The sequence below is a fragment of the Cetorhinus maximus genome, chromosome 8 (genome assembly GCF_964194155.1).
Source record: "Cetorhinus maximus chromosome 8, sCetMax3.hap1.1, whole genome shotgun sequence".
NCBI classification, from domain to species: Eukaryota; Metazoa; Chordata; class Chondrichthyes; order Lamniformes; family Cetorhinidae; genus Cetorhinus; species Cetorhinus maximus.
Window position 1 is genome coordinate 4,574,405 of NC_135886.1, and position 27,348 is coordinate 4,601,752.

At 43.1% G+C, this 27,348-nt stretch overlaps 1 protein-coding gene across 6 annotated transcripts in view; it reads left to right on the forward strand.

Moving 5' to 3' along the window:
- LOC144683386 (solute carrier family 45 member 3) overlaps positions 1 to 24,810 on the forward strand; it is a 66,920-nt gene extending 42,110 nt beyond the window's left edge. For all 6 annotated transcript variants that reach the window (XM_078546339.1, XM_078546345.1, XM_078546340.1 and 3 more), the window contains exons 2-5: positions 911 to 1,363; positions 6,708 to 7,526; positions 14,569 to 14,834; positions 17,517 to 24,810. In XM_078546339.1, the coding sequence (XP_078402465.1) occupies positions 1,195 to 1,363; positions 6,708 to 7,526; positions 14,569 to 14,834; positions 17,517 to 17,975 (1,713 nt within the window). In that variant the 5' untranslated portion in view covers positions 911 to 1,194 and the 3' untranslated portion in view covers positions 17,976 to 24,810. The remainder of the gene's footprint in view (positions 1 to 910; positions 1,364 to 6,707; positions 7,527 to 14,568; positions 14,835 to 17,516) is intronic.
- Positions 24,811 to 27,348: the final 2,538 nt, after the last annotated feature.

Below are 27,348 nucleotides of genomic sequence, written 5' to 3' on the forward strand. Positions count from 1 at the left end.
CTGCTACTGTGCGTTGGGGGTGGAGGGAGTGAATTATGTGGATGGGGTGCCAATCAAGCAGGCGGTTCTGTCATGGATGGGGCAGGAATTTCAAAGCTTAGGGGCTAGGAAGCTGAAGGCAGATTTGCCAAAAGTGGAAGGTTTGAAATCGGGATGTGCAAGAGGCAAGAATTGGAAGAGCACAGAGACCTTGAAGGGCTGGGGATGGTTACAGAGGTAGAGGTGGCCAAGGCCATGGAGAAATTTTAAAACCAGGATGAAAACTTGAAACTTGAGGCATTGCTAGACAAGGGCCAATGTATGTCAGCGAGCACCAGAGTGATGGGTGAATGGGACTTGGTGCAAGTTGTGAATACAGGCAGCGGAGATTTAGATGAGTTCACATCTGTGGAGGTTGGAAGATGGGAGGCTGGTCAGGTGGGCATTGGTCTAGTCAAGTCTAGAGGTTACAAAGACATGAAAGATGGTTTTGGCAATGTTAATTGCCAAATATTCTGAATGAAACAAAAGCTGAAAATGATGTGGCCAGTCTCAGCTGGTCAGGCCGCGTCTGTGGAGAGAGCGGGTGGCTTGACATTTCTGGTGTGGATCCTTATCGGGGCCCACATCCCCATTCTGATTCCTGTGGCCTCCAGGAGGCTAACTGGCCTGCTCAGCGTCTCCAGCTTCTGTTTAAGATCACCAGCGTCTAAATTTCATTTGTTCCCATAAGGTTGATTTACATTCTCAGCTGCAGTTTGCAATTTGCCTCAGCACTTACAAATAAATATAGATTAAGCATGTTAAACTTGTGTTTCTCATTGACCTGCAATCTCCATGACCTACTGCAGGGAGATATGATGATTAACTGAGGAAAGATAACTGATGAAACCTTTTAAGTGAAAATGTCTTTCTCTTCACTTTTTTCCAGAGTTGCCACCATTGATGCTTTCTCTACCTTGAGCTTGGGGGGAAAATAAACGTCTTCATTTCGCTAGAAACATGGTCGGCTTATGTCGGCAACTTGGCAATGACCAATCCTGGATTCTCGGTGCTTGAACATGGAACAGTTTCACATAAGAGCAATGTTGAGAAGAACTCTCCACATTTGTGGTGTTAGAAACTGCGAAAACTGCAGCACATTTGTCAAGTGGAGTGAAGGAATTCTAGATCTCGTCAGAGACGGAGTGCGGAATTAGAGGACGTAGTGTCACGATGGAGAAACCCCAATCCAACATGTTTTTCCACAAACGAAGGTCCCAGTTGTTGCTGCTGAACTCACTGACATGTGGCCTGGAAATCTGTGTGGCAGCTGGAATTACCTTTGTTCCCCCACTGCTGTTGGAAGCTGGGGTGCAGGAGAAATATATGACTATGGTTTTGGGTAAGTACAATTGCACCATGCACGCTCCTTGTGCAGCTGTGTTTTATAAGATTTCTTTTATTTCTGACCTTTTTTCACTTCCTCCCTCCCCTGGATAATGCTAATGCTTGCACATCCACAGTTCCATGTGTACCTCTTAGCCTTCCTTCCTGCCCCTTGAACCAAGTGGGCTTCCTTCATGAATGAGGTTAAAGAATGTTGCCAGGACGCTCCCAACAGTATATTTTCAACAATTGTCGTTAACCCATTTACCTCAAGTGCTCAATGCAGCATTAGACTAACACTAATCAGAAAACCTAGGTTTTTAATCATCTTGCTATTAGCCACATCTAGGCCATCTCAGTTGATCCAGTCCTGTGCCTACCGAGCATCCCCACCCACAAAGCAACTTGGGGCATGAACTCTAGCTGACCACCCCCCCCTTAGCTTAGAGACACTTGGGACAATTGCAATACTCCAGCCCCTGTCCCTGCTGACACCAGCCAACTGAGGCATGAATGAGGACCATGGTCCACATGGGGTTGTGCGACATCAGGTGCCACCTTTACACATTAGCACTAAGAGGGTTTACAGTACAGTGTCTGTTGTTCCTTGCTGTCACATGGGGAAACAGCTGAAGCGAAATAGAAAGTGACCAAAAGCTTGGCCAAGGAGGTAGATTTTAAGCAGCGTGTTGGAGGAGGGAGAAGTTTATGAAGGAATTCCAAAGCTTGGGGCCACATTCGTTAGGAGGCTTGTTGAAGGTTTTGGAAGCTCGTGAGTACAATGACATCATTAGGTGGGTGTGTGAATAGTTCATCCTATGACCACCTGAACAGTACCAAAATGTCCAGCAATGAAGATGCTGCTTTATCCAACTTGGGTTGTAACACCTGGGGGTTGTGGTGATGGTTACACATGTGATATTGGTGGGAGCAGCATGACAGAATATAGAGTCTATTGCACAGTATCAAAGTGTGTGAGCTAAGTCCAATATTACCTATTAGTGCAACTAAACAAAATAACATTGAGATTGACGGCAGTGGTTGGAAACCTTTCCTACTAACCTTTAAGAAAACGCACACCTTGAAATCCTGGCCCCAAGGCAAAGATACAGATTTTTAGATCTATGCACCTTCACAAATCTCTTCTTTAATATCTGTGTTTATGAAGCTGTTTTATCACCTAACATTGCACTAAAATTGTTACTAAGTGCCAACAATTAGCTGCACCCACATTCCACCCACGTGTGGCCACAGGTAATATTTCAGCTCAACACTTTTTGATTGAGTAGGTTCGAGCCGGGGCTGAGGGTTAACTTGTGGGAGAAAATCCCAGAGGGAAGGAAGATAGTGTGTAATACTTCACAATTGATGATTAAACAAGATGCCATTTACAAATCTTTTCCTTCCACAGTATCAAAGGGAAATAACTTATTACTTGAAATGTTACTGCAATGTTAAGGGAAGGAGGGATGGAGAGAGAGAATTGTTTAGAAGATGAAAGTTATTGTAATGTTAACAAGTTTCTTTGCTTCCCTCAGAGCCCTGGCTCTTGTCTGTCCTGTGGAGACCTGACACTGTCTAGCACTGTACCAAAGTGAGCATTCCTCATGTAAAATCCTAACTGGTGAGTGACAATGATCACTACACAGTGCACCCTCCAGGATCTTCAGGCATGTGTGCGGACGCCATGGGAGGACTGTATTTGACTCACCTGTGCACTGCCAACACTAGGTGTCAAAAGGTTACGCATGGATAATGGCCACTTTTGGGCGAGCAGTTTCTGTCCAAAATATGAAGTGCCCTTTTGTGTGCGTGTGGGCGTGTTTGTGTGAGTGTGTTCTTAAGAGTACAGTCATTGAGAAAATATGAGGCTTGAGGTATAAATGAGACAGTTAAGCTCCTGATGTTATCCAGTTCATAGAATCAGTGAATGATACAGCACAGAGGGAGGCCATTCAGCCCATTGTGCCTGTTCCATCCAGCGTTTTGGTGCAGCTATCCAATTAAGCCCACTCAATTGCTATTTTCCAGTAGCCCTGTAAAATGTTTTCCCTTTCAGCACTTAAGTAACTGAAGCTGTAGAAATGGCCTTCAACTTGAGAGATACTGGACACAGAGAGTGAAGCATCCTTGAAAACATTCCCCTGTGAGTCTGTGTTCTGGTTCACGTGGCTGGGAGTTCAGTGCTTCTCTCTGCAAGTGTGATGTGGCGATTTTCTGTTCAGCTGCTGTTGTGTGGCCCCAGGTCTTTTTTCTTCCTCCTTACTTTTAAATATAGAACGTGTTCTAACTAAATCTATTGCAAAGGGTGTAATTACGCTGATTGTTGAAGTCAGGAAACGATGGCTGGTTAAATCTTACAGCTATCACATGTCAACATCTGTTTCGATATTTTTTCAAAACTAAAACAAAAGAAAAATCTCTTTTCCCCCCCTCCCCACCGTCACCTCCACTTTTGACCCTCTGAAAAATGTCTGGAATTTCATTTTTATATTAGTTGATGATGGTGCTTCCAAATAGGAAATGAGAGCTGCTTAAAAGCTCCACAGATTTGTGTGGACGTGTAAGATAATTGACTGACTGTGGTCTGGAATCCTGTCACAGAAATACCCTGTGAAGCACCTTACGGTGAAGCTTCAGTTTAGAGGATAGCGAAAGAAATGCAAGTGTCGACCAGCAAGCAAGCTCCCACTTCGCTGTCCCCCTTTTTTTCTGAATCTTTTGCCCCAGTGTAAACCGCAGTTTCCAATTCAAACCGGCCACTCAGGCTTTAACGGAGCTTATTCAGATACTGAAGCGCGGTATCATTTCAATGTCCGAAAGAAATAGCATCTCTTCAAATGAGGCCCCTCCAAATGTAATTTGAGGGATGTCTGCGATAAGAGAGCGGTAATCTGATCAGATCTGAACTTGGAGGCCTCCCGGTCCAAATATACAGTATGTGACCCCTGCAAACAATGGTCAGATTGTGCCTATTTCAAAGCACTCTCATGGATATTAAAGCCTGCCTCCTGCCCCATAAATTAAACTATGATGCACAGGATTGTAGTCAGTTTTTAAGCATTTCTTTAAATAGAGCTACTGTAAGTTATTCTGGTCGACCAAACTACTATTAGAAGTGCTTTTATTTGTTGCTAGGCAACAGGATGTTGTCTTGGGGTTTAGTTGTCAGGTGAGGTGTTAAGTATCATATTCCCGAAGGTTCTCCTGTGTAACACCGGTGTTAGACTCAGCACTTACACATATTATGTAAGAGTGAATTTCCTATTTTCAGTAAAATGCATTGATGTCCAGTATTCAAGATTTGGTTAACACTGAGAGTCTTGTGGCCTGTGTTTGGGACTGCGCCTCAGTTGTTGCCCAGTTGAGAATCAATGGGCTGTAACTTCCAAGCTCCCCGGTGTCGGATTGGGCGGGAGGTGGGGGTAACCCCAAAGAGGTGCTGGGGAATCTGTCTGGAAACCTCTCAGTTTTGCACAGCAATGGCCCAGAAGAGTGCAAACTTCCCCTGGGCAATTGCCCTGCGCTGAGAACCATCCAAAAATGCGATTTTAAATCACAAACGTCAGATGGTTCCGACTGTGTTACACACAGAAGAATTAAACCCTCTTTTAACGACTATAAAGACCCAGGCCCACCCTCCCCACCCTTCTCTTCCTCCTCCCACACCACTGATCCCCCAGGGGACACCCTCCCAACCCACCCCCGACCTTCGATATCCACCCCGCACCGAGCTCTGATTTCTCCCCACTGATCTCCTCCGCCCCCCCCCCCACCCAAATCCTATCCACTTACTTTAGACACTTACCTTCTCCGTGACCTGTCCATCTCAGTAGGACCTTTAACAGCAGCTAGCGCTGTAAAGAAAAGAGGGTGGGGGTAGGGGGGCGGCGTGTCCTTCTTCAATCTGACTCTGTCGGACTGCGACCCTGGGCCTCGGGGACAACTGGGTTGCCTGGATCTCGCCCGGCCTGAGTTGGAAGGCCGGAGGAGACAGGCACGGAATAAATTTAGAGTAAGTAATTGGGCACCGAGTGGGCGATCCGACACCGATTACCACTCCGAGGAAGTTACCGCCCAATGTTTTTCCTTGATGAACCACCTATTGGGCTCACAGTATGGACATCAGAGTTTGAGTTCCCGTCTTGACTTATCCACTGGCTTTCCCGTCGTATTTACTTATTATAAATCTTGACTGACATGGCTTTAACCTCTCAGTTCTGATGGGATCAATGCAAATCTTTTTGTACTTTCTCTGGTGCTTTTCCAACGAGCTGTGTACAGTACTCTAAGTGCAGCCTGACCAGGGCTTTACTAAATCCTAGTGTTCCGTTTTAATTATTTTTAATTGCTTTGCAGACCCGTGATGCTGCTTTTAATGATTTGTTCATATGTATTCCTAGATCTCTTGCTGTTCTACCCCAGTCAGTTTCTTTATTTGCAAGGATTGTTTCTATTATTCCTACCAAAAGTGCAGCACCTCACAAATACCTATGTTAAAGTTAATTTGCCACTACTTAATTGTCCAGTCTTCAAATGGACTTAAGGTAATTTGGGCAATGTGAATCAACTCTGTTTGAATAGTGGAGCCAGATTTACTAAGCACTCCATATACCTAGTCCCCATACCTTCATTGTTAAAGGTGCAAATCTAATCAAATATTGCAGGCCAGGTCACTGGTTAGATTCCTGTTCTATGCTTTATTAACTAGTCTCAAACAATAAAAAAAAACAAAATTACCTGGAAAAACTCAGCAGGTCTGGCAGCATCGGCGGAGAAGAAAAGAGTTGACGTTTCGAGTCCTCATGATCCTTCATGACTCTTTTCTTCTCCGCCGATGCTGCCAGACCTGCTGAGTTTTTCCAGGTAATTTTGATTTTTTTTGGATTTCCAGCATCCGCAGTAGTTTTTTGTTTTTAGTCTCAACCAATGTTGCATTAAAGCAGCTACAATCAGCCTCTTCACCTCTAGCAATTGGCAACTGCCGATATGCCCTGGAGGTTTGACCATACGACATATGCGTTGGAGCCTACATGTATGCTAATTAAGATCTAATAGGACCCTATAAGCCCTCCATGAGCAGGCTTCTGTCTGAAATAGCTGCCCAAGCTGCCCTTCCAAATAAAATATAAGTGAGCGAAAATGAGAATTGCTACAATTTTCAGGGTTCTACCTCTTAGTTGGTTGCCCAACATTTGATCTCTCAATGTGTAATTGAGTAGTTACTTAAATGTAAGTTTACCATTCTGAAGGAGAAATTGCCATTAAAATGTAATTTTTAAAATTTGTCCATTTATGGCAAATTGTTTTGGCCACATTGTATGTGGGATGTCTTTATCGATTTTACTTTGTCTCCACAGGCATTGGGCCAGTCCTAGGGCTTGTATTTGTTCCAATGATCGGTTCAGCAAGTGACCACTGGACAAGTCGATACGGCCGCCGTCGTCCCTTCATTTGGGCGCTCTGCCTCGGAGTCCTCCTGAGTCTTTTTGTCATTCCTCATGCCAGCAAGATGGCCACTTTCTTCAACCTGAAAGACTACCCGGTCGATGTGATCTTTCTTATCATTGGGATCTGCATGTTGGACTTCTGTGGCCAAGTCTGTTTCACACCCCTCGAGGCCTTGCTGTCTGACTTGTTCCATGATGCTGAAGATTGCAGGCAAGCTTTCTCCATGTATTCCTTTATGATCAGCCTCGGGGGTTGCATTGGCTACCTCTTGACAGCAGTTGACTGGAAAAGGACCTTTCTGTCCAGTTACCTTGGTGAGCAGGAAGATTGTCTCTTCACACTTCTGGCTGCCATATTTATTGTGTGTGTTCTCGCTACCTTCTTTGTATCTGAGGAAAACTGTAGTAACGTGGATGGACTTGTCGACATCTCACCAAAGGAAGTCATTAAGCCTCTGGCAAGGTACTGTTGTTGCTCCACGAGTATGCTTTGGCGCACAAGGCACTACCTTCTAGTACTGAGGAACTGTTGCACTTTGATCCCCAAACTCTACCACCTGTACTGTCGCATTCCCAAGGTGATCCGTCAGCTGGTTGTAGCCGAATTCTACAGCTGGATGGCCCTCATGACGTTCATGATGTTCTACACAGACTTTGTGGGGGAGGGGCTCTACCACGGTGTCCCTAATGCAGATCCTGGGAGTGAAGCCAGGCTACGTTATGACGAAGGTACAGTGGCTTTAGCACGTAAGAAATTAAGGAGAAAGTGTGTACCATAACTGAAGAGTATCAGTCTGACTGAATATATCCGTTTGCCTTCATCGGTTTTGGCTTTGGCTCTAAATTGGAAAATACAAACGTCTACAACGTTACAATTTTGGTTTATTGCCACGGGTTCATCTTTTTTTAAATCAGTGCAGCCACTGTTGCTATGTAGGGAAATGAAGCACAGCAGGTCCAACAAACAACAATGGGATTACTAACCAGTTAGTCTGCGTTGGCAGTATTGCTCGAGAAGAAATGTTACCAGAAAAACTCCCTGTTCATCTTTTAACAATGCCATGGGACCTTCATGTCACCTAAAGGAGGCCTTGGTCTAACATATCAGGCCGGGTTTTTGCCAACAATATGGGAAGCTTGACCCGGGAAATTTCCCAACTTGGCAGAGCCTTCTCCGTACAAATGGCCCTGCACATGGTGTTTTTTGCTCTGGGGAGATGGGGGCGGGTTCAAGTCGGGCCGGCTGACCCCAGAAGGGGTTTGGATGCAGCCATGGAGGCAGGTGAGACAGTCTGGTTAGAAGGCCCACCTCAGTTCTCTGGGACTTTGTCCCAGTTGTATTAAAGGCTTAGGCTCTCTAACCCTCACCCCTCATCCCCCACCCACTCCCCATGCCACCTCCTTTCTACTCCATGCCCCATGTGACCTCCATGCCCACTCACCCCATAATCACTATGTACAGAACAAAGAGCCACATAATAACAATAGCAAGTCTTGAAATGTTCATTAAAAAACACCCATTCAGAAATCTGCTTGCAATAAAAACTGCTGCTTCCTACCACCTTAAATGTGTCAATCGGACACTGCCATTCATAGTTTTAATAACCACAGCTTTACCCCACTTCACACCTTTTAATTTTGTCCAAATAAACATGCGGACATTGAAAAGATAATTCAAAGAAAGAATAACGTATTATAACCTCATAAAGATATCAATCAATCAATCAAAGCTAATATTCAACTTCAGCCTGTATAAACAGACCCTGCTGAACTAATCCATGGGGGCCTTGGAGCCCAACCAATCAATCACAATGAGGCCATCTGACAACTGCATCAACAGGAACGGATGGGTGGACATCTATTTCTCCAGATGGCCTCATTATGAATGCATGGCTGAGCTCCAAGGTCACTAATGGATTAGCTCAGCAGGGGCATGAAGTGGCACGTTAGAGCTTTGATTGACTGGCATCTTTTGAGGTTAAAGTAAATTATTCGTTTTTGGTATGTTTTTCAATGTCAATATGTTTATTTGGACAAGATTAAGAGGGGTGCAGTGGGATAAAACTTCTGTTACTGAAACTGAATGGCAGTTGCCTGACTAAAACTTTCATAAGGTTGTAAAAGGAAGCAGTTTTTTTTTTTCAAAGCAGATTTCTGAATGGGTGATTTTTTTTCATGAGCACTTCAAGACTTGTCATTATTATATGGCTCATTGGTTCTGTACATAGTGTATACTGGGTGAGTGAGTATGGAGGGGGCATGGAGGAATCACCTGTCAAACATACTTTTCTAAAGGTTCCCATATCCAGGCTGACTCACAATTCACCTGAGGGGCTGTGAACCCTGAGAACCTGGCTGGCTGGCTGGCTCCACAAAAATTGCCAGTGGGGAGGGTGGGGTTTTGAGATGCTTATCCCTGCAGTGGAACCAGGTCATGAGTGCAGTGTGCAGGCTCACTACCCACACCCTTATCCTGCACTGGCAAAAAGCTTCTGGCGCCAGCATTGAGGACAGGAACCAGGTCCCGCCTGACATTTTTATAAGGCCTCCAGAGTCAGCCCGTCTCTGCAAAAATCCAGCCGCTCACCTCAAAATGGCACCTCCGATGAGGCTGCACTTCATATTGCATTGAAGAGTCGACCTAGATTTTGCCCTCAAGTGCTAAAACCATTCTGACTCAGAAATGGAAGCGCTGCCAATGAGGCCAAGATGAGCATTTTTAAAACAAACAGGCTAGGTAATGCATTTCGAATAGCGCAGAAAGACTGTCTTAACACTTTCAGGGGTAATTAAACCCCTGTGATCTCTACGTGGAAACATAAGCCTAGAAATTGCCGTCAAGAGTTGATTCCTCATCATTATTTAACAGAGATGTCGACTCATTTTCTTTTATACAATTTAGTACCTCTTATAGCAGCAAGAGAAATATGTTACAAACGTATATTAATTCTATATATTTTTACATAAACAGCAATAATGCTTTTTACGTGGGTGAAGGTTGACACCTTCTGGTGTTTAAATCTTTCTACTTAAACAGAGCCGGTGATATAATAACAAAGGAGCTTATTTGCGATGTTGCTATGTCAGGCTGTGCAATGAGTTATTCAACCCAATTACTTTGACAAGTTAAAAGCAAAATACCGTGGATGCTGGAAACCTGAAACAAAAACAAAAATAGCTGGAAAAACTCAGCAGGTCTGACAGCATCTGCGGAGAGGAAGACAGAGTTAAACTTTCGAGTCCGTATGACTCTTCATCAGATCAGTACTTTGACAAGTTATTCCGTCAGTTCGTGTATTGGGCTAGCTACTGTGTTGGACGCACTTACGAGGTGAATTAGTGCACTGGAAAGTGTATTGGACGGATGAGTCACAGAGAGAACATAACTAAGGGCCATAAAAATGATATTTCCTAATAAATCCATACAGAATTCAGGAGAAACTTCACACAGAAACTGGTTAGAATGTGGAACTTGCTACCACAAGCGGTAATTGAGGTAGATACTGTGGATGTATTTAAGAGGAAACTAGATAAACAGGGGAGGGAGAAAGGAATTGAAGGGTAGCTTAATGGGGATGAGATGAAGAAGGATGGGAGCAGGCTTGTGTGGAGCATGAACACTGACGTAGACCGTAGGGCCTTCTATGTAAATGTAGCCTTTGGGTAAGAACAGGACCAAGTGTGGCTATAATGCTGTTTACCCCCTATCTCAATGAAATTAGCTACCAAGACCATGAGAAAATGACTATTCAAACCAAGCATTAGGGAGCTGCGAGCACCAATGACTATACTCCCCCTGGGAAAGTCTTGCCATTGAGAAAATGTCGTGGAGGTGGTGCGGGGAGAAACAATGTAGAATTAGGGGGTGTAAGCCAAGACCCTGTTACTCCAATTGCCCGTGCGATCATTTATCAAATTGCCCCCTAACATGGGGCGGGGGGTGGGGGGAAGCTAAAACTTCTGATTTTTCATTACTTGCAAGTTCCAAACAAAAATAAATGTTCAAAAGAGTCCCGTGACACGTCCCAGCTTATGTCAGAATCTTCATGATTCTTGACTTGTGCGTTCAATAGTTCTTTTCAAAGAGCATTACATGGGAAACCTCCTCCTGTCTGGCTTCAGTCCAGACAATAAGACCTGGCTTTGCGTCAAGTGGACCAGAGGTTAGCAGAGTCTCCCTCCTGCTCCTTTCTCCCATACATGGGCAGACATGTTGGTGCAGAGTAACTGCTGCCCGAGTTATATTCCTGCGTGGTTGGGCACGTGTTTAATGTTGAAAAGCAGGTTTTTTTTTTATTATTCAGAAAATCTGCAGCGGCAGCTACATTTGAGCATTAGTCAGATTTACACTAAACACAGCTGATGTCTAAATTCAATAAAACTTGGCTCTTTTTAGCCAATATCAGTGTTAGTAAAATGAGATCACTGGTTACCTTAATACTGTACGAATTATGTAACCAGTGGGAGGGTGTTCGCACATTCAGTTTGCGCTTTTAGTGTGTTGAGCAACAACCCTAAGGAGCCCATATCTATTTGGTTACTTTATCAGGAAGTATTTTTTAGGAAAAGGATTACTGTGCGCGTTTGCAGAGAAGGTGAAGTAGGCAAAGTCCCAGTTTCATGCTTCCCTTCTGTAGAAACACGGGGCATGCACAAGGCACAGTCTGTTTTTCAGATACCTTATCCAAACAGTCTTGTTTTCTCACTGCTCCAGGTGAAACAATATGAAAAATTTGCATTTCTATAGCGCCCTTCCCCGCCACAGAATGTCCCAAGGAGCTTCAAAGCCAAAGAAGTACTTTTGAAATGCAGTCACTGTTGTAATGGTAGCCAATTAGCACACAGCCAGCTCCCAGAAGCAGGAACGTGATAATGCCCAGATAATCAGTTTGAGATTTTGTGACGTTGGTGAATGCTGAGGAGAACTCCCCCTGCTTTTCTTCAAAGAGAGGAGATGGGGTGAGGGGGGAGCTTGACAAATACATGAATAGGATGGGAATAGAGGGATACGGACCCCGGAAGTGCAAAATGTTTTAGTTTGACAGGCAATATGATCGGCGCAGGCTTGGAGGGCCGAAGGGCCTGTTCCTGTGCTGTACTTTTCTTTGTTCTTTGTTTATGACACCTCCAGCTCTGCAGCCCTTTCAGTACTGCACCTGCTCAAGTCTTTTGGAGTGGTTCTGTCACAAAATGATTTATGTAAAAGACATATAGACCAACTGCCCGATGCCTCCTTGGGTTAAGGCACTGCCTGGTGTGGTACTGAGTTGTGGAGGTCATGTGTTTAGTCCCTGGGCAATATTGATAATAAAAATCTGGAATTCAAAGTCTCATGATGACCACAAAACCATTTCTGATTATCATTAAAAATCCATCTGGTTCACTAATGTCCTTTAGGGAAGGAAATCTGCTGTCCTTACCTGGTCTGGCTTACATGTGCCTCCAGACCCACAGCAATGTGGTTGACTCTTAAAAATGCCCTCTAAACGAGGGCATTAAGGAATGGGCAGTAAATGCTGGCCTAGCCAGCAATACCCACATCCCATGAATGAATGAAAAAAAAGTAGGAGAGCTGTATCCATGGACGTGTTGGGCTGGGGTGGGGGTGTGGGTGCTGGTGTGGAATATGCTGAGGAGGGTGAAATTAAACAGTCTCTAGTGACTCGTGGGTGTAAAGTATGCATGTTTCAGTATTGGTTGAGAGTAGGATTGGATTTAGCTGTGATCCTCCTCACAGTCAAACAACATAGAGTCTAGGATCAGACAGGCAATCAGCACTAGGGTCACAAACCAGAGGGTTAATATCTCTGATGTGACTATAAGGGTGAAACAGGTCACTGCCCTTGAAGAAGGGGGGCAAAATTTGGGTGGGAGGGGTGGAGGAGAACAGGTGGACGAGGAAAGACTTGGAGAGCTCTAATAGAGATAGTGTATTCGTGAAGGTGGGAGAACCTGGGTTACTTACAATGGTGTGATTGAACAAGGAGCAAGTCAGCCAACCGGTTTCTATCCCAGAGAATGATGCATGGGCTGAGAACTGGAAGGTGGGTACATTGGTTAAAATAGCAACACAGAGCATGAGAAGGAGAAATCTTCCCCCTCCACCCACAGGTGATAATTGGTGGGTAATACAGTGCCTTCACTACCTCAGGATGTCTTTCCACAAAATAAAATTTATAAAATATGTACAAGCACGTTATAAAACTGTTGCAATTTGACATGACACAAAGTGAAGCACGGCTAGGTGCCCAGCAATTCTCTCAGAAAAGGCCAATACTCTGTAAATCTACCTGAATTCCTCATGAGCAAGAACCTAAAAACACATGGAATAGAAATCCATCTACCAGCTGAGAAAAATTGAAATCGGGGGCCATTATAGGCGATATTTACAATGTATATTTACATTTCATGTCAAACGTTTTCTGGTGCATACAGCCTGAGGGGCTTTACACAGGTCCCAGCCCCTTGATGTGCTATAGGAGGGCCTTGGACAGTGGCCTTTCCCCACTGAGCCTTTTCAGTGGCCTTGGGATGTCCCAAAGCGTTTTATAGCCCAAATGGAATTCTCTTGGAGAGATTTCTCTCAACTTTTCAACCTGCTTTGCACCCATCAGTGAAGAAGCTGTGGACATTTATAAGCAAGAGTATAAACAATAAATGTCAAACAGAGTAAAGGTGGAATAGCAGATGACAAGTCTTTGGGCCGCTCTAATTAGTGGGGATGGTAACTGGCTTTGTAACTCAACTCAGATCATTCAAAAGCAGATAGTCAAGCACACAGCATGACATTTCTCATGGTAGAAAGTTATCGCGGTTTGCCTCGATTGGTGGAAGTAAGTCAAACGCAGGATCAATGGCTTCTAAAGGTTCAGCGTGATCACACATTGCCAGCGATTCCACAGAAAGGGCCAATACCCTGTAAACCTATGTGAACTCCTCATGAGCAAGAACGTAAAGACACATGGACTAGAATTCATAGAAGAATCCATCTTCCAGCTGAGAAATATAGAAATCGGGAGTTATTAATGGTTTTTTTTTTATTCACTCACGCTGGTTGGACCAGCATTTAATGCCCATCCCTAGTTGCCCATGAGAAGCTGGTGGTGAGCTGTCTTCTTAAACTGCTGCAGTCCATGTGGTGCAGGTACACTGTGCTGTTAGGAAGGGAGTTCCAGGATTTTGACCCAGCGACAGGGAAGGAACGGCGAGATTTAGTTCCAAGTCAGGATGGTGAATGACTTGGTGGGGAACTTCCAGGTGGTGGTGTTCCCATCTATCTGCTACCCTTGTCCTTCTAGATGGTAGTGGTCGTGGGTTTGGAAGGTGCTGTCTAAGGAGCCTTGCTGAATTCCTGCAGTGCATCTTGTAGATGGTACACACTGCTGCTACTGTGCGTCGGTGGTGGAGGGAGCGAATGTTTGTGAATGGGGTGCCAATCAAGCGGACTGCTTTGTCCTGGACACTATCAAGCTTCTTGAGTGTTGTGGGAGCTGCACTCGTCCAGGCAAGTGGGGAGTATTCCATCACACTCCTGACTTGTCAATTAGAATATTTTTTTGGAATGCCTTGGATGGCAATAACCTCAAGAAATTATACTATGTAACAACTTAATTGGTAATAGGTGACATCAAAATAACTAGTTGGAATCAAAAACTAAAATCATACTGCAGATTCTGCATTGTCAATGCTGGGATTCCAAGAAAGTTTTAGTATTCCTGTAAAGATGTACCTATATCTTAACTGTGTCTTTTTTTACCCTTCCCTCCTGCAGGTGTTCGAATGGGCAGTATGGGTCTTTTTCTACAGTGCGCATTCTCAATCTTCTGCTCAGCAATAATGGACAAACTGGTGAAGGGGTTTGGAACCAAAGCAGTATACCTCGCCAGCATAGCCTTCTTTACCTTTTCTGCCATCATCATATGCCTTTCGAAGAGTGTGGTTCTGGTGACAGCGATGTCTGCACTAACAGGGTTTACATATTCAACTCTACAAATCCTACCCTACACGTTGAACTCCCTTTATCATAAGGAAAAACAGGTCAGTGAGCAATATTCTGTCAAACTAGCACTCGAAATTTACCCCTCTTAGAGACTGTGTTTTTCCCCCTTCAGTTAAATATGTTTTCTGCTAGAAGATAGACCTTCCAGTTTATAATTTATTCATCCGGTCAATGAAATTCTTATGTTGAACATTGTAGCACAGATTTATAAAGCGTAGGGCAAAACTTTGCCCCTGTCGGGCGGGCTCGGTGGTGGGGGTGCTGGGGGGCGGCTGGGAAGACGACCCCTGCCCGCGATCCGGACCGGTCCGCAATTTCATGCCGGTGGGCCGATTCGGACCCACCCAGCGGGAAACGTGAGGGGCAGCAGCGCTCAGCGCTGCCTGGGCGGGTGGTGGGGGGGGGAGGAGGGCGACTGCGCGCTTGAAAATCTCCCTGAGGCACAGAGCTGCCTGCAGGATATGAAGGGTTTTAAGACGTGGAAATAGAGAATTTTAAAATGTTATAAAACGTGTCCCCCTCATGTGCCTCTGTCACATGAGCAGGGACATGGTTATTGAATAAATTTTAACGTTTTTATTTTATTTTTGTTTGATGTTGGAAACCTCATCCCGCCCGCGCTTGGCCTTTTCGCCTGCCCGTCAACCGTGAGGTGCTTCTAATTACCTTTTTAATGGCCTTAATAGGCCCGACATCATCACGCGTCATTTTACACTCAGTTGGATCGGGCGCGAGACCACCCACACAGTACATGGTGCAGGACATAAACACTCACTTAATAGGTTGCTCATTGTTTTAAATGTGTGAAAATTCTGCCTTGGTAGCTTTGGAAATTATGAATCAAAATGCTCTTCACACCAATTTTTTATACATTACCCTTTCTCCTGTCATGTGACAAATTCACACAACTCCACTGCATAATTATATACGTATTAAAATACAACTCCATTTGAGGAGCATTTAATTGACTTATCCCTTATCAGTAACTTTAGTTCTAGCTAGACCTTTTTCTCCAGTGTAGCATGGCTCCCCTACTTCGTACCTCATCAATTGGTTTCACTCTTGTTAGATATAATTGCCATTCCACCAAGTGAAACTTTTAATTATAAGTGTGTCTTTGATTTAGTTCCATTTGGTACCAGGTCGACCCAAGCGTTTTCCTTTGCAAAACAAACTGTTTTTCCTGCATGTGCTGTCAACTGACAGAAATTCTCTGCAGTTTGCAGTGTCGTGTTTTTTAATTAGAGTCACTGAAGTTACCATGGCCATTGCTTTAAGATTAGCCCTGGATCAGTGGCCCAGTGATACTTTAAACTGACTTAGATGTCCCTGCTGAACAGGCAAAGGCTGAAAGTTACTATTGTTACAATACAAAGACCAATAAATAGCAGTATAATATTGGCAGACTTCAGGCTTCAGTATAATATTAGCAGACTTAACCCTTCCCTTACACTCTATACCGTGATCACATCAACGTAATCTCATTGGGAAATATGCATAAAGGTAATGCACAAGGACTGGGATGAGTCTAGACAATAATTGCAAAAGTTATGTACACTGCTTACTCTTTGATCTGTCGGCTGATTATACGAGTGTGTAGACAAGAGTTTTCTAACGGAGGGAACTTGAACTAGAGATAAAATTTCCCAGTAGTGAGCTGCAGATTATTTTTCAACTGAACATGCAGTTTAATCATTCAATACATGCTGTGATGTGACAAGGGCATGGAATATTCAACAGTCCCAAAACAGCAGAATCTCCAGGTCCAAGTTTCATGCTAACCAGGCCAGAATCCAACTTTAGGTTTCAGATTTATGGCCGTTTATGCCCCTTGGTCAGATTATTGAATTTTAATCTCATGAATTTTATTCCAGTATAGAACTGAAAAGACTGGAAATGAGTATCAGGCCATTCAATACATGGTAAAAGGACACCGGCAGCTTGGATTTATAAAGCACCTTTAACATTGCAAGGCCACCCAAAACACTCTCAGGATCATTAAATTTGACATAGTCGGGTATTAGGACAAGTGACCAATAGTTTGTTCAGAGAGAGTTTTTTTTTTAAGGAGCGTCTTAAAGGAAGAGGCAGTGTTGTGAAACTTTGGAATTCTCTACCCAGAGGGTAGTGGATGCTCCATTGTTGAATACATTTAAGGCTGGGATAGGCAGATCTTTGGTGTCTCAGGGAATCGAGGGATATGGGGAAGGGGCAGGAAAGTGGAGTTGAAGCCCAAGGTCAGCCATGATCCACCCCACAATGGCACAGCAGGCTCGATGGGCCGTATGGTCTACTCCAGCTCCGATTTCTTGTGTTCTTATGTACTTGCAGACATGGAGGCAGCGAGGTTTAGGGAGAGATTTTCAGAGTTTAGAGTATAGACAGCTAAAGGCATGGACACCAATCGTGGAGCAGTTAAAACGAGGGATGCAGACATGGCCAGAATTGGAGGAGCAAAACAATCTGGGAGGGTTGTAGGGTTGAAGGAGTTACGGAGACACAGAAAACAAGTTCACCTTTTGGGGTGAACCCTCCTTCAAAGTGTTCTGGTGAAGTATCCCATCTGAAACCATCACCTGTCTTTCTCTTTCAGATGCAGCGTGATTGGTATTAATTTTTATTTCCAGTTTTCAGCGTTTGCAGTACATCCGTTTCTATACAGGTGTTCCATCACTGATCGATATTGCTCATGTTTTTGTGTTTTTTTTCCTCCTGTTTAGGTATATTTTTGCAAACACAAGTTTACTGAACGCGAAGATGGCGGTTGCCAGATTGAGAAAAAGGCATCGTTGCAAAATGGAATCTTGAATCATAAGTCATATAATCAAAATGGAAATTTAATTACATCTGCCCCTCTACTGTCTTCCAAAGGCCCGCTGCCAGAGAGAAGCAACGTCTCTCAGAGTCGTGGCTCTCAGTGTGAGATTGTCGTGGCTGCCGGGTCTACTGACAGTGAACAGTCAACTATGGGGAGGGGGATTTGCCTTGACCTAGCTATTCTGGACAGTGCCTTCCTTCTTTCTCAGGTCATTCCCTCACTACTCATGGGAACAATTGTACAGTTTACACAGACAGTAACTGCTTACATGATCTCTGCGGCCTTCTTTGGGACAGTGGCTATTTATTTTGCAACCAAAATAGTTTTTGATAAAAATGATTTAGAAAAGTATTTAGTGTGATGTAATGAAGGGATGATGCTCTTTCTACTATGGGGTAGTGTAACAGTTGGAGGTGAGTGATATTGAGTTTTACCACAATATTATAAGCACAACAATTGTCAACCAAGACCAGAATGTAGAGTTAAAGAAACTTATACAGATACCTGGAGAGATAATTGGGTCGTTGATTTTCTTATTGCTTTATAACTCTCAGATCTGATTGTGAATCTACTCCACTGATTGGAGACTGTATGGCTTTCATTTAGTGTTGATGTACAAACATCTGTTGCTTATCAAGTCCTGTCACTATTCCAATTTCTAATTGAATCCATTCATACACCTCAAAATTTCAGAACTATTTCACAGTATCCTAATTTGGGTTTTAAAGCCTTTCAAATGCTAACCTGCATTGTTTACACAAGGACTCGAATACCTGTTCCTTAATGTGTCTTTCAAAAATAGGTTCCTTATCTAGCCCCTATGTAAGATTTGAATCTATAACCGTTTTAAAAAGAAAAATACCAAAGCTCATATTTCTGAAAGTATAACTCTGCAACCATTTCAGCAAGGTGGAAGAAGAGTAAAGCTTTTGGATTCCCCTAAACAAACTCCTTCACTGCATATCACCAAATCGCCAGCCATAGTCCAGCTCCATGCTGTGTGGATCACAAAGGTGAGGGAGGCTATTTGGTCAAGGTGGCCCATTCTCCCATGGAGGTCTACAGCTGCACCCCACCCCACCCTCCATGGTAGTGTGTAACTTGGCCAAGGGCAATAATAATGCCACCTGGCATCTTCAAAGACCTGCATTGGGAACCGGTCCAAATGAATGTAGTAGTAAAAGTGGTGTATCCAAATGTTCTACTAAAATATCTGGTATTGGATTTTTATGTGTGGGAGTGGGCGGGGGTGACAATGTTATTTTTATGGGCCCGTATTTTTAAGCCCTTTTAAGTCTGCACCATAACCTACTGGTGAACTTGCACAAGCTTTTGTGCCCAGCCTGCTTGCTGAGGGAGAGGTTTTGTTTGCACTTGCAATGACAAGGCAGCTTTTAAAAAATTTAACAATATTCAATGGTGTAACATGTCCCCACGCCAACAGGGAACCCGGGTATTATTCTCCAGTGACTCGCCGATATGTCGTCTAACATCTGCTTACGAGGAATAAGGAAAATAAAGGGGAAATCCCCAGGCTCCTGTCACACACCTCTGTAAACTTTGGTCCGAGCAACAGAACTGAAGGAGGCGGAAACATGAGACTTAGGTCATCTCGCCGAGTGAGTTGGGAAGAACAAGGAGAAAATATCATCCTCCTTTCTCTTCAGATTCCTTCCTCTTCCCAAGGATGGAGTGCAATGTTGCACAGTTGCTTTCTCTGTAAGCAATGGCATTTTTTGCGCCTAGGTTTCACTCCTAACTATGGGATGATACTCAGTAAGGCCCCAATCTTTTTGCCGAGGTCACTGACAAGCCCTGTCCATCAGCAGAGTGCCCTGGATGTGTGACACATCTTGCTGGTGTCCGCCTTCAGAGCCGTTGTCCTCTTGCTAGGATTCTGTCTCTTCCATCATTCCAAACTTAGCAGGGGGTGACGTCCCCTGTCGACACCAGACGAAGCCGATGATGCCCTCACTTAGTTTAGCTCATCAGCTGAGGTGAGGTAGCAGGGTATGCCTGCTGCTGTGCATTACCAGCTGCTTGGAGGAGTAGGCGAGAGCTAAATACACTGAGACACACAAATGAACCTCACCCACATTCAAAACTGGAGTGTGCGGCTGGCAATGACCCGGGTACTAGGCCTGTCACAGAATTCCCCCATTGGAAGAGAAAAAGTTTTGATTGCAAACACAACATGGCTTTGTCTCGTCCATTTGTCTCAACCCCAATTGTACTTTCTAAATGGCGGGAAAACAATTCAGAAAGAAAAATCAGATGAAAGTTGACGAATAACCAGTATTGATTATGGTGCAAGTGCTCTGTTGATGTGCCAAACACCTGAATGTTTAGTCATTAACCCCATAATCATAACACAACGCCATACTGTTCTGAATCGATTCCAATCTCAGTAGGGATTCATCACCAGTAACATGTGCCTTGTTTTAACCATTTCTTCAGCTCTTTCAATGCCAACCATGGGCAGCAGCCTTGTTGTACTCCAGTACATGGCTCGATTGTGGCACATTGTAAGGTTTGAGATGCACCAGTGCACTGTCTTGTAAACGGGGTCATGCATTTTTGGAAAGCTTTGGAAGTTTAGTATTAATTGCAGCAACCACTTTTTTTTTGTTGATTTTAGATCACTCGTAGAGGACCTTGTTGTAGACGAGTATCACACTCCTGTGCTGATGCTCCAAAAAGTTTCAAAACACAATATACATTTCAGACAGGAATGCTCTCAAGTTATCAATTTTGTACATCTGGTCCTTTTTTAAAAAAATTCCACTTTTATTGTAATTGCCCCCCTTTAGAGCCTCTGAGGGCATGTATGGCCTGTACTCCAGGGACGGCAGTGCACCATATGGAACCGCAGTAATACTGTGTTGCTCTAGCCCAAATTTGGCAATTCAATAGTAGCAGAAGCAGGCATTTTTAAACATGACATCTCCTAGTCCATGGTGTAATGTCCCACCTGACTGCTTTCACCTCTTTTGATGGGCCTTCTTACCAGTCACTTCTGTCATGTCACCAAGACCCCAATCTACCTTCTTTACCGAGCCAATAAACCACTGGATAAGTTGCTCCACCAAGCTGGTAGGCCATCCTTACGGACTCTGCTGGCTCATGCAACCCTATGATCTCCCAGTAAGTGGGTCTTCTGTTCTGATAGATGGGAGGATGGTTAAGATGCCTTGGCAACTTTGAAGAAGTGAAACAAAGTAAAATTCCTTTTTTTGTTCGGGTGCAAATACAGTCCTTTGACAATTTAAGTGCTTCAGCTGAACTTGGGTGTGAGAAAAGAAGTTCCTTTGTATTTCAGGCCTAATAATAGTGGAAAGTGACACCAGATTATTATCTTCTGCCTCCAACCTGTTGTCGTTGGTAAATTATCCAAGGGAGTAACATTGTTCATCCGATGGCTTGGCCATTTGTTGTTCTGCAAGATGATTAATATTGAAAAGTGTCCTCAGTCTGTGTTTCAGGATATTATTAATCCACAAATAATGTACACATCTGTGTTAGTATTTTAGTGTCTGTATCACTCACCTCTAGCTGTCTTTAGATCTTGAAATTGATTTCTAAATTATAGATATGTATAATTCATCTGGGGAAAAAGGTATATTATTTTTGGTAGAATTAATAATTTTGCCTTAAAAAAAATCTATTTTTGTTAAAATTGCTGACCTTGCAACTGTTTTTAAAAAGTCTATGAATACTGTATTTATACTGTAGAGATATTTTGTACAGTGACAATTTATATCCCATATATAAAGGAACAGGGGTCTACAGGAATATGGAAGCTGCTGTATTTTTCTCCGTTGAGGTCCAGGCAGTGGTCCAACGTTGCTTTTGGCAACAATGTCTTCACTCAGATCGTGATTGAACAAAGGCCTTGTAGAAGAATCAGATCCATGGATGTTTACAGCACAGGAGGAGGCCACTCAGCCCATTGTGCCTGTGTCGGATCTTTGCTGGACCAATCCGAAACCAATCCCACTTCCCAGCTGTGTACCCATAGACTCGCATCTTCCTCTGCATTGAATAATTAATTGATTTTTTTTTTCCTTAAATGGTGCAATGGTCTTTGCCTCAACCACTCCCTGTGGCAAGGCATTCTGTGCTCCGTCATAATCTTCCTGTATTCTGTCTATCAGAACTCTTAATAAATCTCCTCTTACCCTTCTCTGCTCCACTGGAAATAACTTCACTATCTCAAGTCTCTTCTCAGAACATGAAATTCTCATCGCTGACTTTAAACCGCTCCCCCGTCCCCGATGCTGGCTACACATCCATCAAACCAGTACACCCATTGCGTTAAATTATTAGTGTGTATAAATAAGTTGCGTGCTCTCCCAGCGCTGGCGTTATTAATGTTGCATGACTCCAGAATATCTGACGAGAGCAAAAATTGTTGCGCACAATTATGGGACCAATTAAAGGTGAGGCAGAGCTCGGGAACGGCGGAAGCCATTCAAACCACTGCAGTCTTCACAATCGTGCTTTCAGCAGCTTCACAAATTTGATGCGAAGCTATAGCAAAAAGTGTCCTGTTAAAACATAGTTTGATTATCCTGGCATCTCATTTTCTCTTTTCATTCCATAGACATTTGTGCTAACTGTTGGCCAATCCAGCTGGACTCTTGCGTATATTGTCTTTTGTAGTTACTAACCCCTCTCTTTCTATTCTTCACTCACCACCCTGCCCGCGGCCCATAAAGTATGTGACTAGAGTGGCAATGAATATATTTCAGGCTGACTGATTTGATGAGCTCAACAGAAGGGGGAAGTAGCATCGTAGATACTTTATTGACTAGTAATCCAGAGGTCGGTAGGAATCATCTGGAGATGCGAGTTCAAATCCCTTTACAACTCCGTTAATTAAATAAACCTGGAACAAAAATCTAATATCAGCAATGGTGACCATGTAACTATGTATTGGATTGTTGCAAAACCCCCATCTGGTTCACTAACGTCCCTTAGGGAAGGAAATTTGCCATCCTTACCGGATCTGACCTATACGTGGTTGAATCTGAACCGCTCTCTAAAATGGCCTGGTAGCCCATTCAGCTGTATCAAACTGCCATGAGTGAGTATAATCAGAATAAAACAGCACTGTGTGGGTCCCTTTACCCCCACAGACCGCAGAGGTTCAAGAAGGCAGCTCACCACCACCTTCTCAAGGGCAATTAGGGATGGGCAACAATGCTGGTTTCCAGCGACCCTTGCATCTCATAAGTGAGTTAAAAAGAAAAGGTACTTGGAACAGCGACCCTGTTCTCTACAGGAGACGAGTCATTTCCTCTTCCTGCCTGCTGGAGAATGCAAAGGAATCTCAACAGCATCAACTCATTGAGTTTTTATTTTGCTGGTATTCGGCCCAATCCCTCCCCCTTTCCCTCAAGACATACCTCACACTGGTTCTCTGTGCAATGATCACCCTCTGGTACCTCATACAAGTGGCTATTCTTCATCTGACCATAGCCCACAGTGGCCCATAGCAAGGAAACCACTTCTAGCAAAGATCAATTAACTATCTGTGGCCTTTAAAGTATGTTTAACCAATAAATATACATTCCATTCTTCACAGTTTGAAGTTCTCAAATCCTGGCTTAAATTTTACTACAGACCTCACATTTGAGCTTCAGTTTAAGGGGAAATTTCTTGTAATACACTATGTTCTATGTAGGCAAATGCCAAGTACAGGTTAGCACACTTGTAAAACCATCAGAGCTGTTGGGATTTCACCTTGATTTAACCAGGTTGATGGTAATTTCCTTTTTAAATAACTTATATATTGGGCTTGGGGATATTATGGAGTCTTTTGGAGAAAGGTTGGCTGCAGCAGGAGGGAGTGGGTATGAGAGAGATGGAGCGTTCAGATTGGAGGCAGCAATGTTGTGAAGGGGGGATTAATGGAGGTGGACCATCAGGCTCGATGCGAAAGGATGTATTTTGGGCCTCGGCAGGTGCTAAAATGAAGTATTCAAGAAAGGGAAAGGAATGGTGCCAGGGAGCAGAGGTCAGGTACAGAGGGCATGAGCGAAGATTAACAAAGAGTTGGGGATGGGTGAGGATTGAGTGGTGTTGGGGGTGGAGCTATTATCCAGGCAGTCAAAAGTGAATTAACATTTTATTTTCTCAGCAACTTTATTGGGTGGTGGTGTTTCTGATTAGCAAGGGTCAGTTAACAGCATTAATGGCCCATTAGTGCATTCATACAGTATTACAGAGACAAATTATAAAATAATATATACCATAGATCTATAGCTTGCTTAAAATTTAATACAAGATTAGACACATATAAATCAGAGGGTTATGTTCACAAGGTTTCTTGCTAGTTCAACTGCAATTAATATATTTTAATATTTATTCAATGAGTTCAGGTACAAGCTGAGATATATAATGACACTCAAAATGTTAAGATTAGGAGTATTCTGAGTATCCTGTTATTTTGATCTTGCCTTTAAAGCTAACGAAATGAGCTTTGATAGATTCAGACACCTGAATTTTAAGCTTATAGAAATTTTTTTTTAGAAATGTTGAAATGTAGTTTTATTTTCCTGTGATTAGATAGGATTTAAAATTAGTCTTTAAATGGCTAAAGAAACTGGATATGTGAATGTATTCTTGAAGCTTTCAACATTACTCATTTTCTAACAAAAGACCTCGAACAGTGTTGAAAAGCTAGGTTCACTATTTAGCTGTTTGACTAGGGTGAAGTAATAACTTCTTGATGTCTTGATGCTTGATCAGTAATTATTTTGATATCTGGTTTCTCCCATTCTATTCTAAATGAGAAATACGAAGAGTTGTGTAATGCAAATCTCACTATCTTCCTTTTCTTGCTTTTATAATCTCACTATCTTCTCCCTCGTTTTCGCTTACTCCATCCACACCCCTCTATCGCTGCAGCTAAGATCAGAAACTCCATGGTCTGGAGCAGTGAAACCCGTATCCCTCCACACCCTGATATCATCTATTAGTGCTCCAGTATTTCAAATGCTTCATTACTTTGTTGGTCACAAAAGTATGTCTTTTTAGGAAGAGTGTGGTATTGAGTGGTACAAACAAGATACATGCAGCATGTCAAAATTTGTGTTCTTCACTGTAATAAAACAGCAAGTGTTAATATATCACTCACATCTTGTGTAATTTGCCCATTGCAATAAATATACTTGTACCCTGCTGAAATCAAATTCTCTTGCATCACTATGTTCCTTACTGTCGCAATTTATTTTAACAATTTAAAATCTCTGAGCCAAATGTACAATTTTAAAACGAAAATCAGCATTTTAGCTCCCAAAGTATCATTCATGAGGGACAGTCTTGATCACGTTACAGAGGACAGGCTTATCACAATGCTAATATTTCTCACAAATTCTGATCATTAAGTTGAAATTCCCAACAGCAATATCTGGTGGTGGCAAAGCAGAGAGAAGCCAGTCAATCAATTGTTTCAAATGATTCTGGGCTTATTAGCAAAGCTCTGCTACAGCCTTTTAATAAGCTTGTACTATGCTCCTCTGTCTATCACTTTCAGGCAGGGTTAGAATCTGTTTAAGCAGGTTAATGCCACCCTAAAAATAATACACAGAGGAATGTAGTATGAGTTGATAGGGTGAGATGAAGCAGAGTGGGAGAAGGCTTGTGTGGAGCCTGAACACCGGCATGGACCAATTGGGCTGAATGGCCTTTGCATTAATATCTGTAATGGTCAATTAAGTGATATAACTTCTGCCATTGGAAGATACGCCTCACCTTCATCAGTGCATGTGTGTACGTGCCTACATTGAAGCCTAAATGTGACAGCAAACTTAAGTAATAATCACCATGACTGACTCAAAGCCACTAGACATCTTACTGTTATTGAAAGATTCTTCAATATCTTCCTTCACTGTCGCTGTGTCAAAATCCTGGAACTCCCTCCCAAACAGCACTGTGGGTGAAGCATGGATTGCAGCCGATCAAAGTGGCAGCTCACCACCACCACCATCTCAAGGGAAATTATGGATGGGCAATAAATGCTGGCCTATCTAGCGATGGCCATATCCCATGAAATAATAAACATAAATACAACTCCCTCAGATGTGACCTATAAAAATCTTGTGAAAATAACATCCAATCCATAAATCTTGCATTTATCACAACTTTCAGACTGCTTTTGTTCCAACATTTACCATTGTAAATTGCTATATCAACATTCCCATTCAGTTTCAAAAACAGAAACAGCAATACCTGGAAAAACTCAGCAGGTCTGGCAGCATCGGCAGAGAAGAGCACAGTTGACGTTTCGAGTCCTCATGACCCTTCAACAGAACTAAGTAAGTAAAAATAGGAAAGGGGTGAAATATAAGTTGGTTGTGGGGGGGGTGGGGGTTGTTGGGACAAGAAGCCAGTGATAGGTGGAGATAACCAAAAGATGTCACAGACAAAAGGACAAAGAGGTGTTGAAGGTGGTGATATTATCTAAAGGAATGTGCTAATTAAGGGTAGAAAGCAGGACAAACAAGGTACAGATAGCTCGAGTGGGGTTGGGGTGGGGGGAAGGAATACTAAAAAGGCTAAAAGGTAGAGATAAACAATGGGTGGAAATACATTTAAAAATAATGGAAATAGGTGGGAAAAGAAAAATCTATATAAATTATTGGAAAAAACAAAAAGGAGGGGGAAGAAACGGAAAGGGGGTGGGGATGGAGGAGAGAGTTTATGATCTAAAATTGTTGAACTCAATATTCAATCCGGAAAGCTGTAAAGTGCCTAGTCGGAAGATGAGGTGCTGTTCCTCCTTCATCTTCCGACTAGGCACCTTACAGCCTTCCGGACTGAATATTGAGTTCAACAATTTTAGATCTTGAACTCCCTCCTCCATTCCCACCCCCTTTCCGTTTCTTCCCCCTCCTTTTTGTTTTTTCCAATAATTTATATAGATTTTTCTTTTCCCACCTATTTCCATTATTTTTAAATGTATTTCTACCCATTGTTTTATCTCCACCTTTTATGTACTCCTTCACCCCACCCTCACTAGAGCTATCTGTACCTTGTTTGTCCTGCTTTCTACCCTTAATTAGCACATTCCTTTAGATAATATCACCACCTTCAACACCTCTTTGTCCGTGACATCTTTTGGTTATCTCCACCTATTACTGGCTTCATGTCCCAACAACCCCCACCCCCCTTAAACCATCTTATATTTCACCCCTTTCCTATTTTTACTTAGTTCTGTTGAAGGGTCATGAGGACTCGAAACGTCAACTGTGCTCTTCTCTGCCGATGCTGCCAGACCTGCTGAGTATTTCCAGGTATTTCTGTTTCTATTTTTGTTTTGGATTTCCAGCACCCACAGTTCTTTGCTTTTATTCCCATTCAGTTTTACTGTCAGTGTAGTCCTGGCCAATAGGTGGCTTTGTGACGCACATTTCTAAAGCCTTTCTTTTAATGCCCCTTTCTCTTTTCAGGTACCTTGCCCTAAGAGGGTATTAGGCAACCATGGACTTCCATGTGTTTGGTCCATGACCATAACTGCAGTGGTTTGCTGTTGCCTTCTCTCTCCCAATCTTATTGCCTTCCATAGGTGCATTGGAAAGATTTTCAGATTGATAATCAACCTGTTCCCATGTTATGGACACATCTTCTGTAGTGGGACTTGAACCCAGAGCTCTTAATCCAGAGGTAGGGAAGCTACCACTGTGCCACAAGACCTCCCTCTTAATACCTCAACATTTTAAAACATTAAA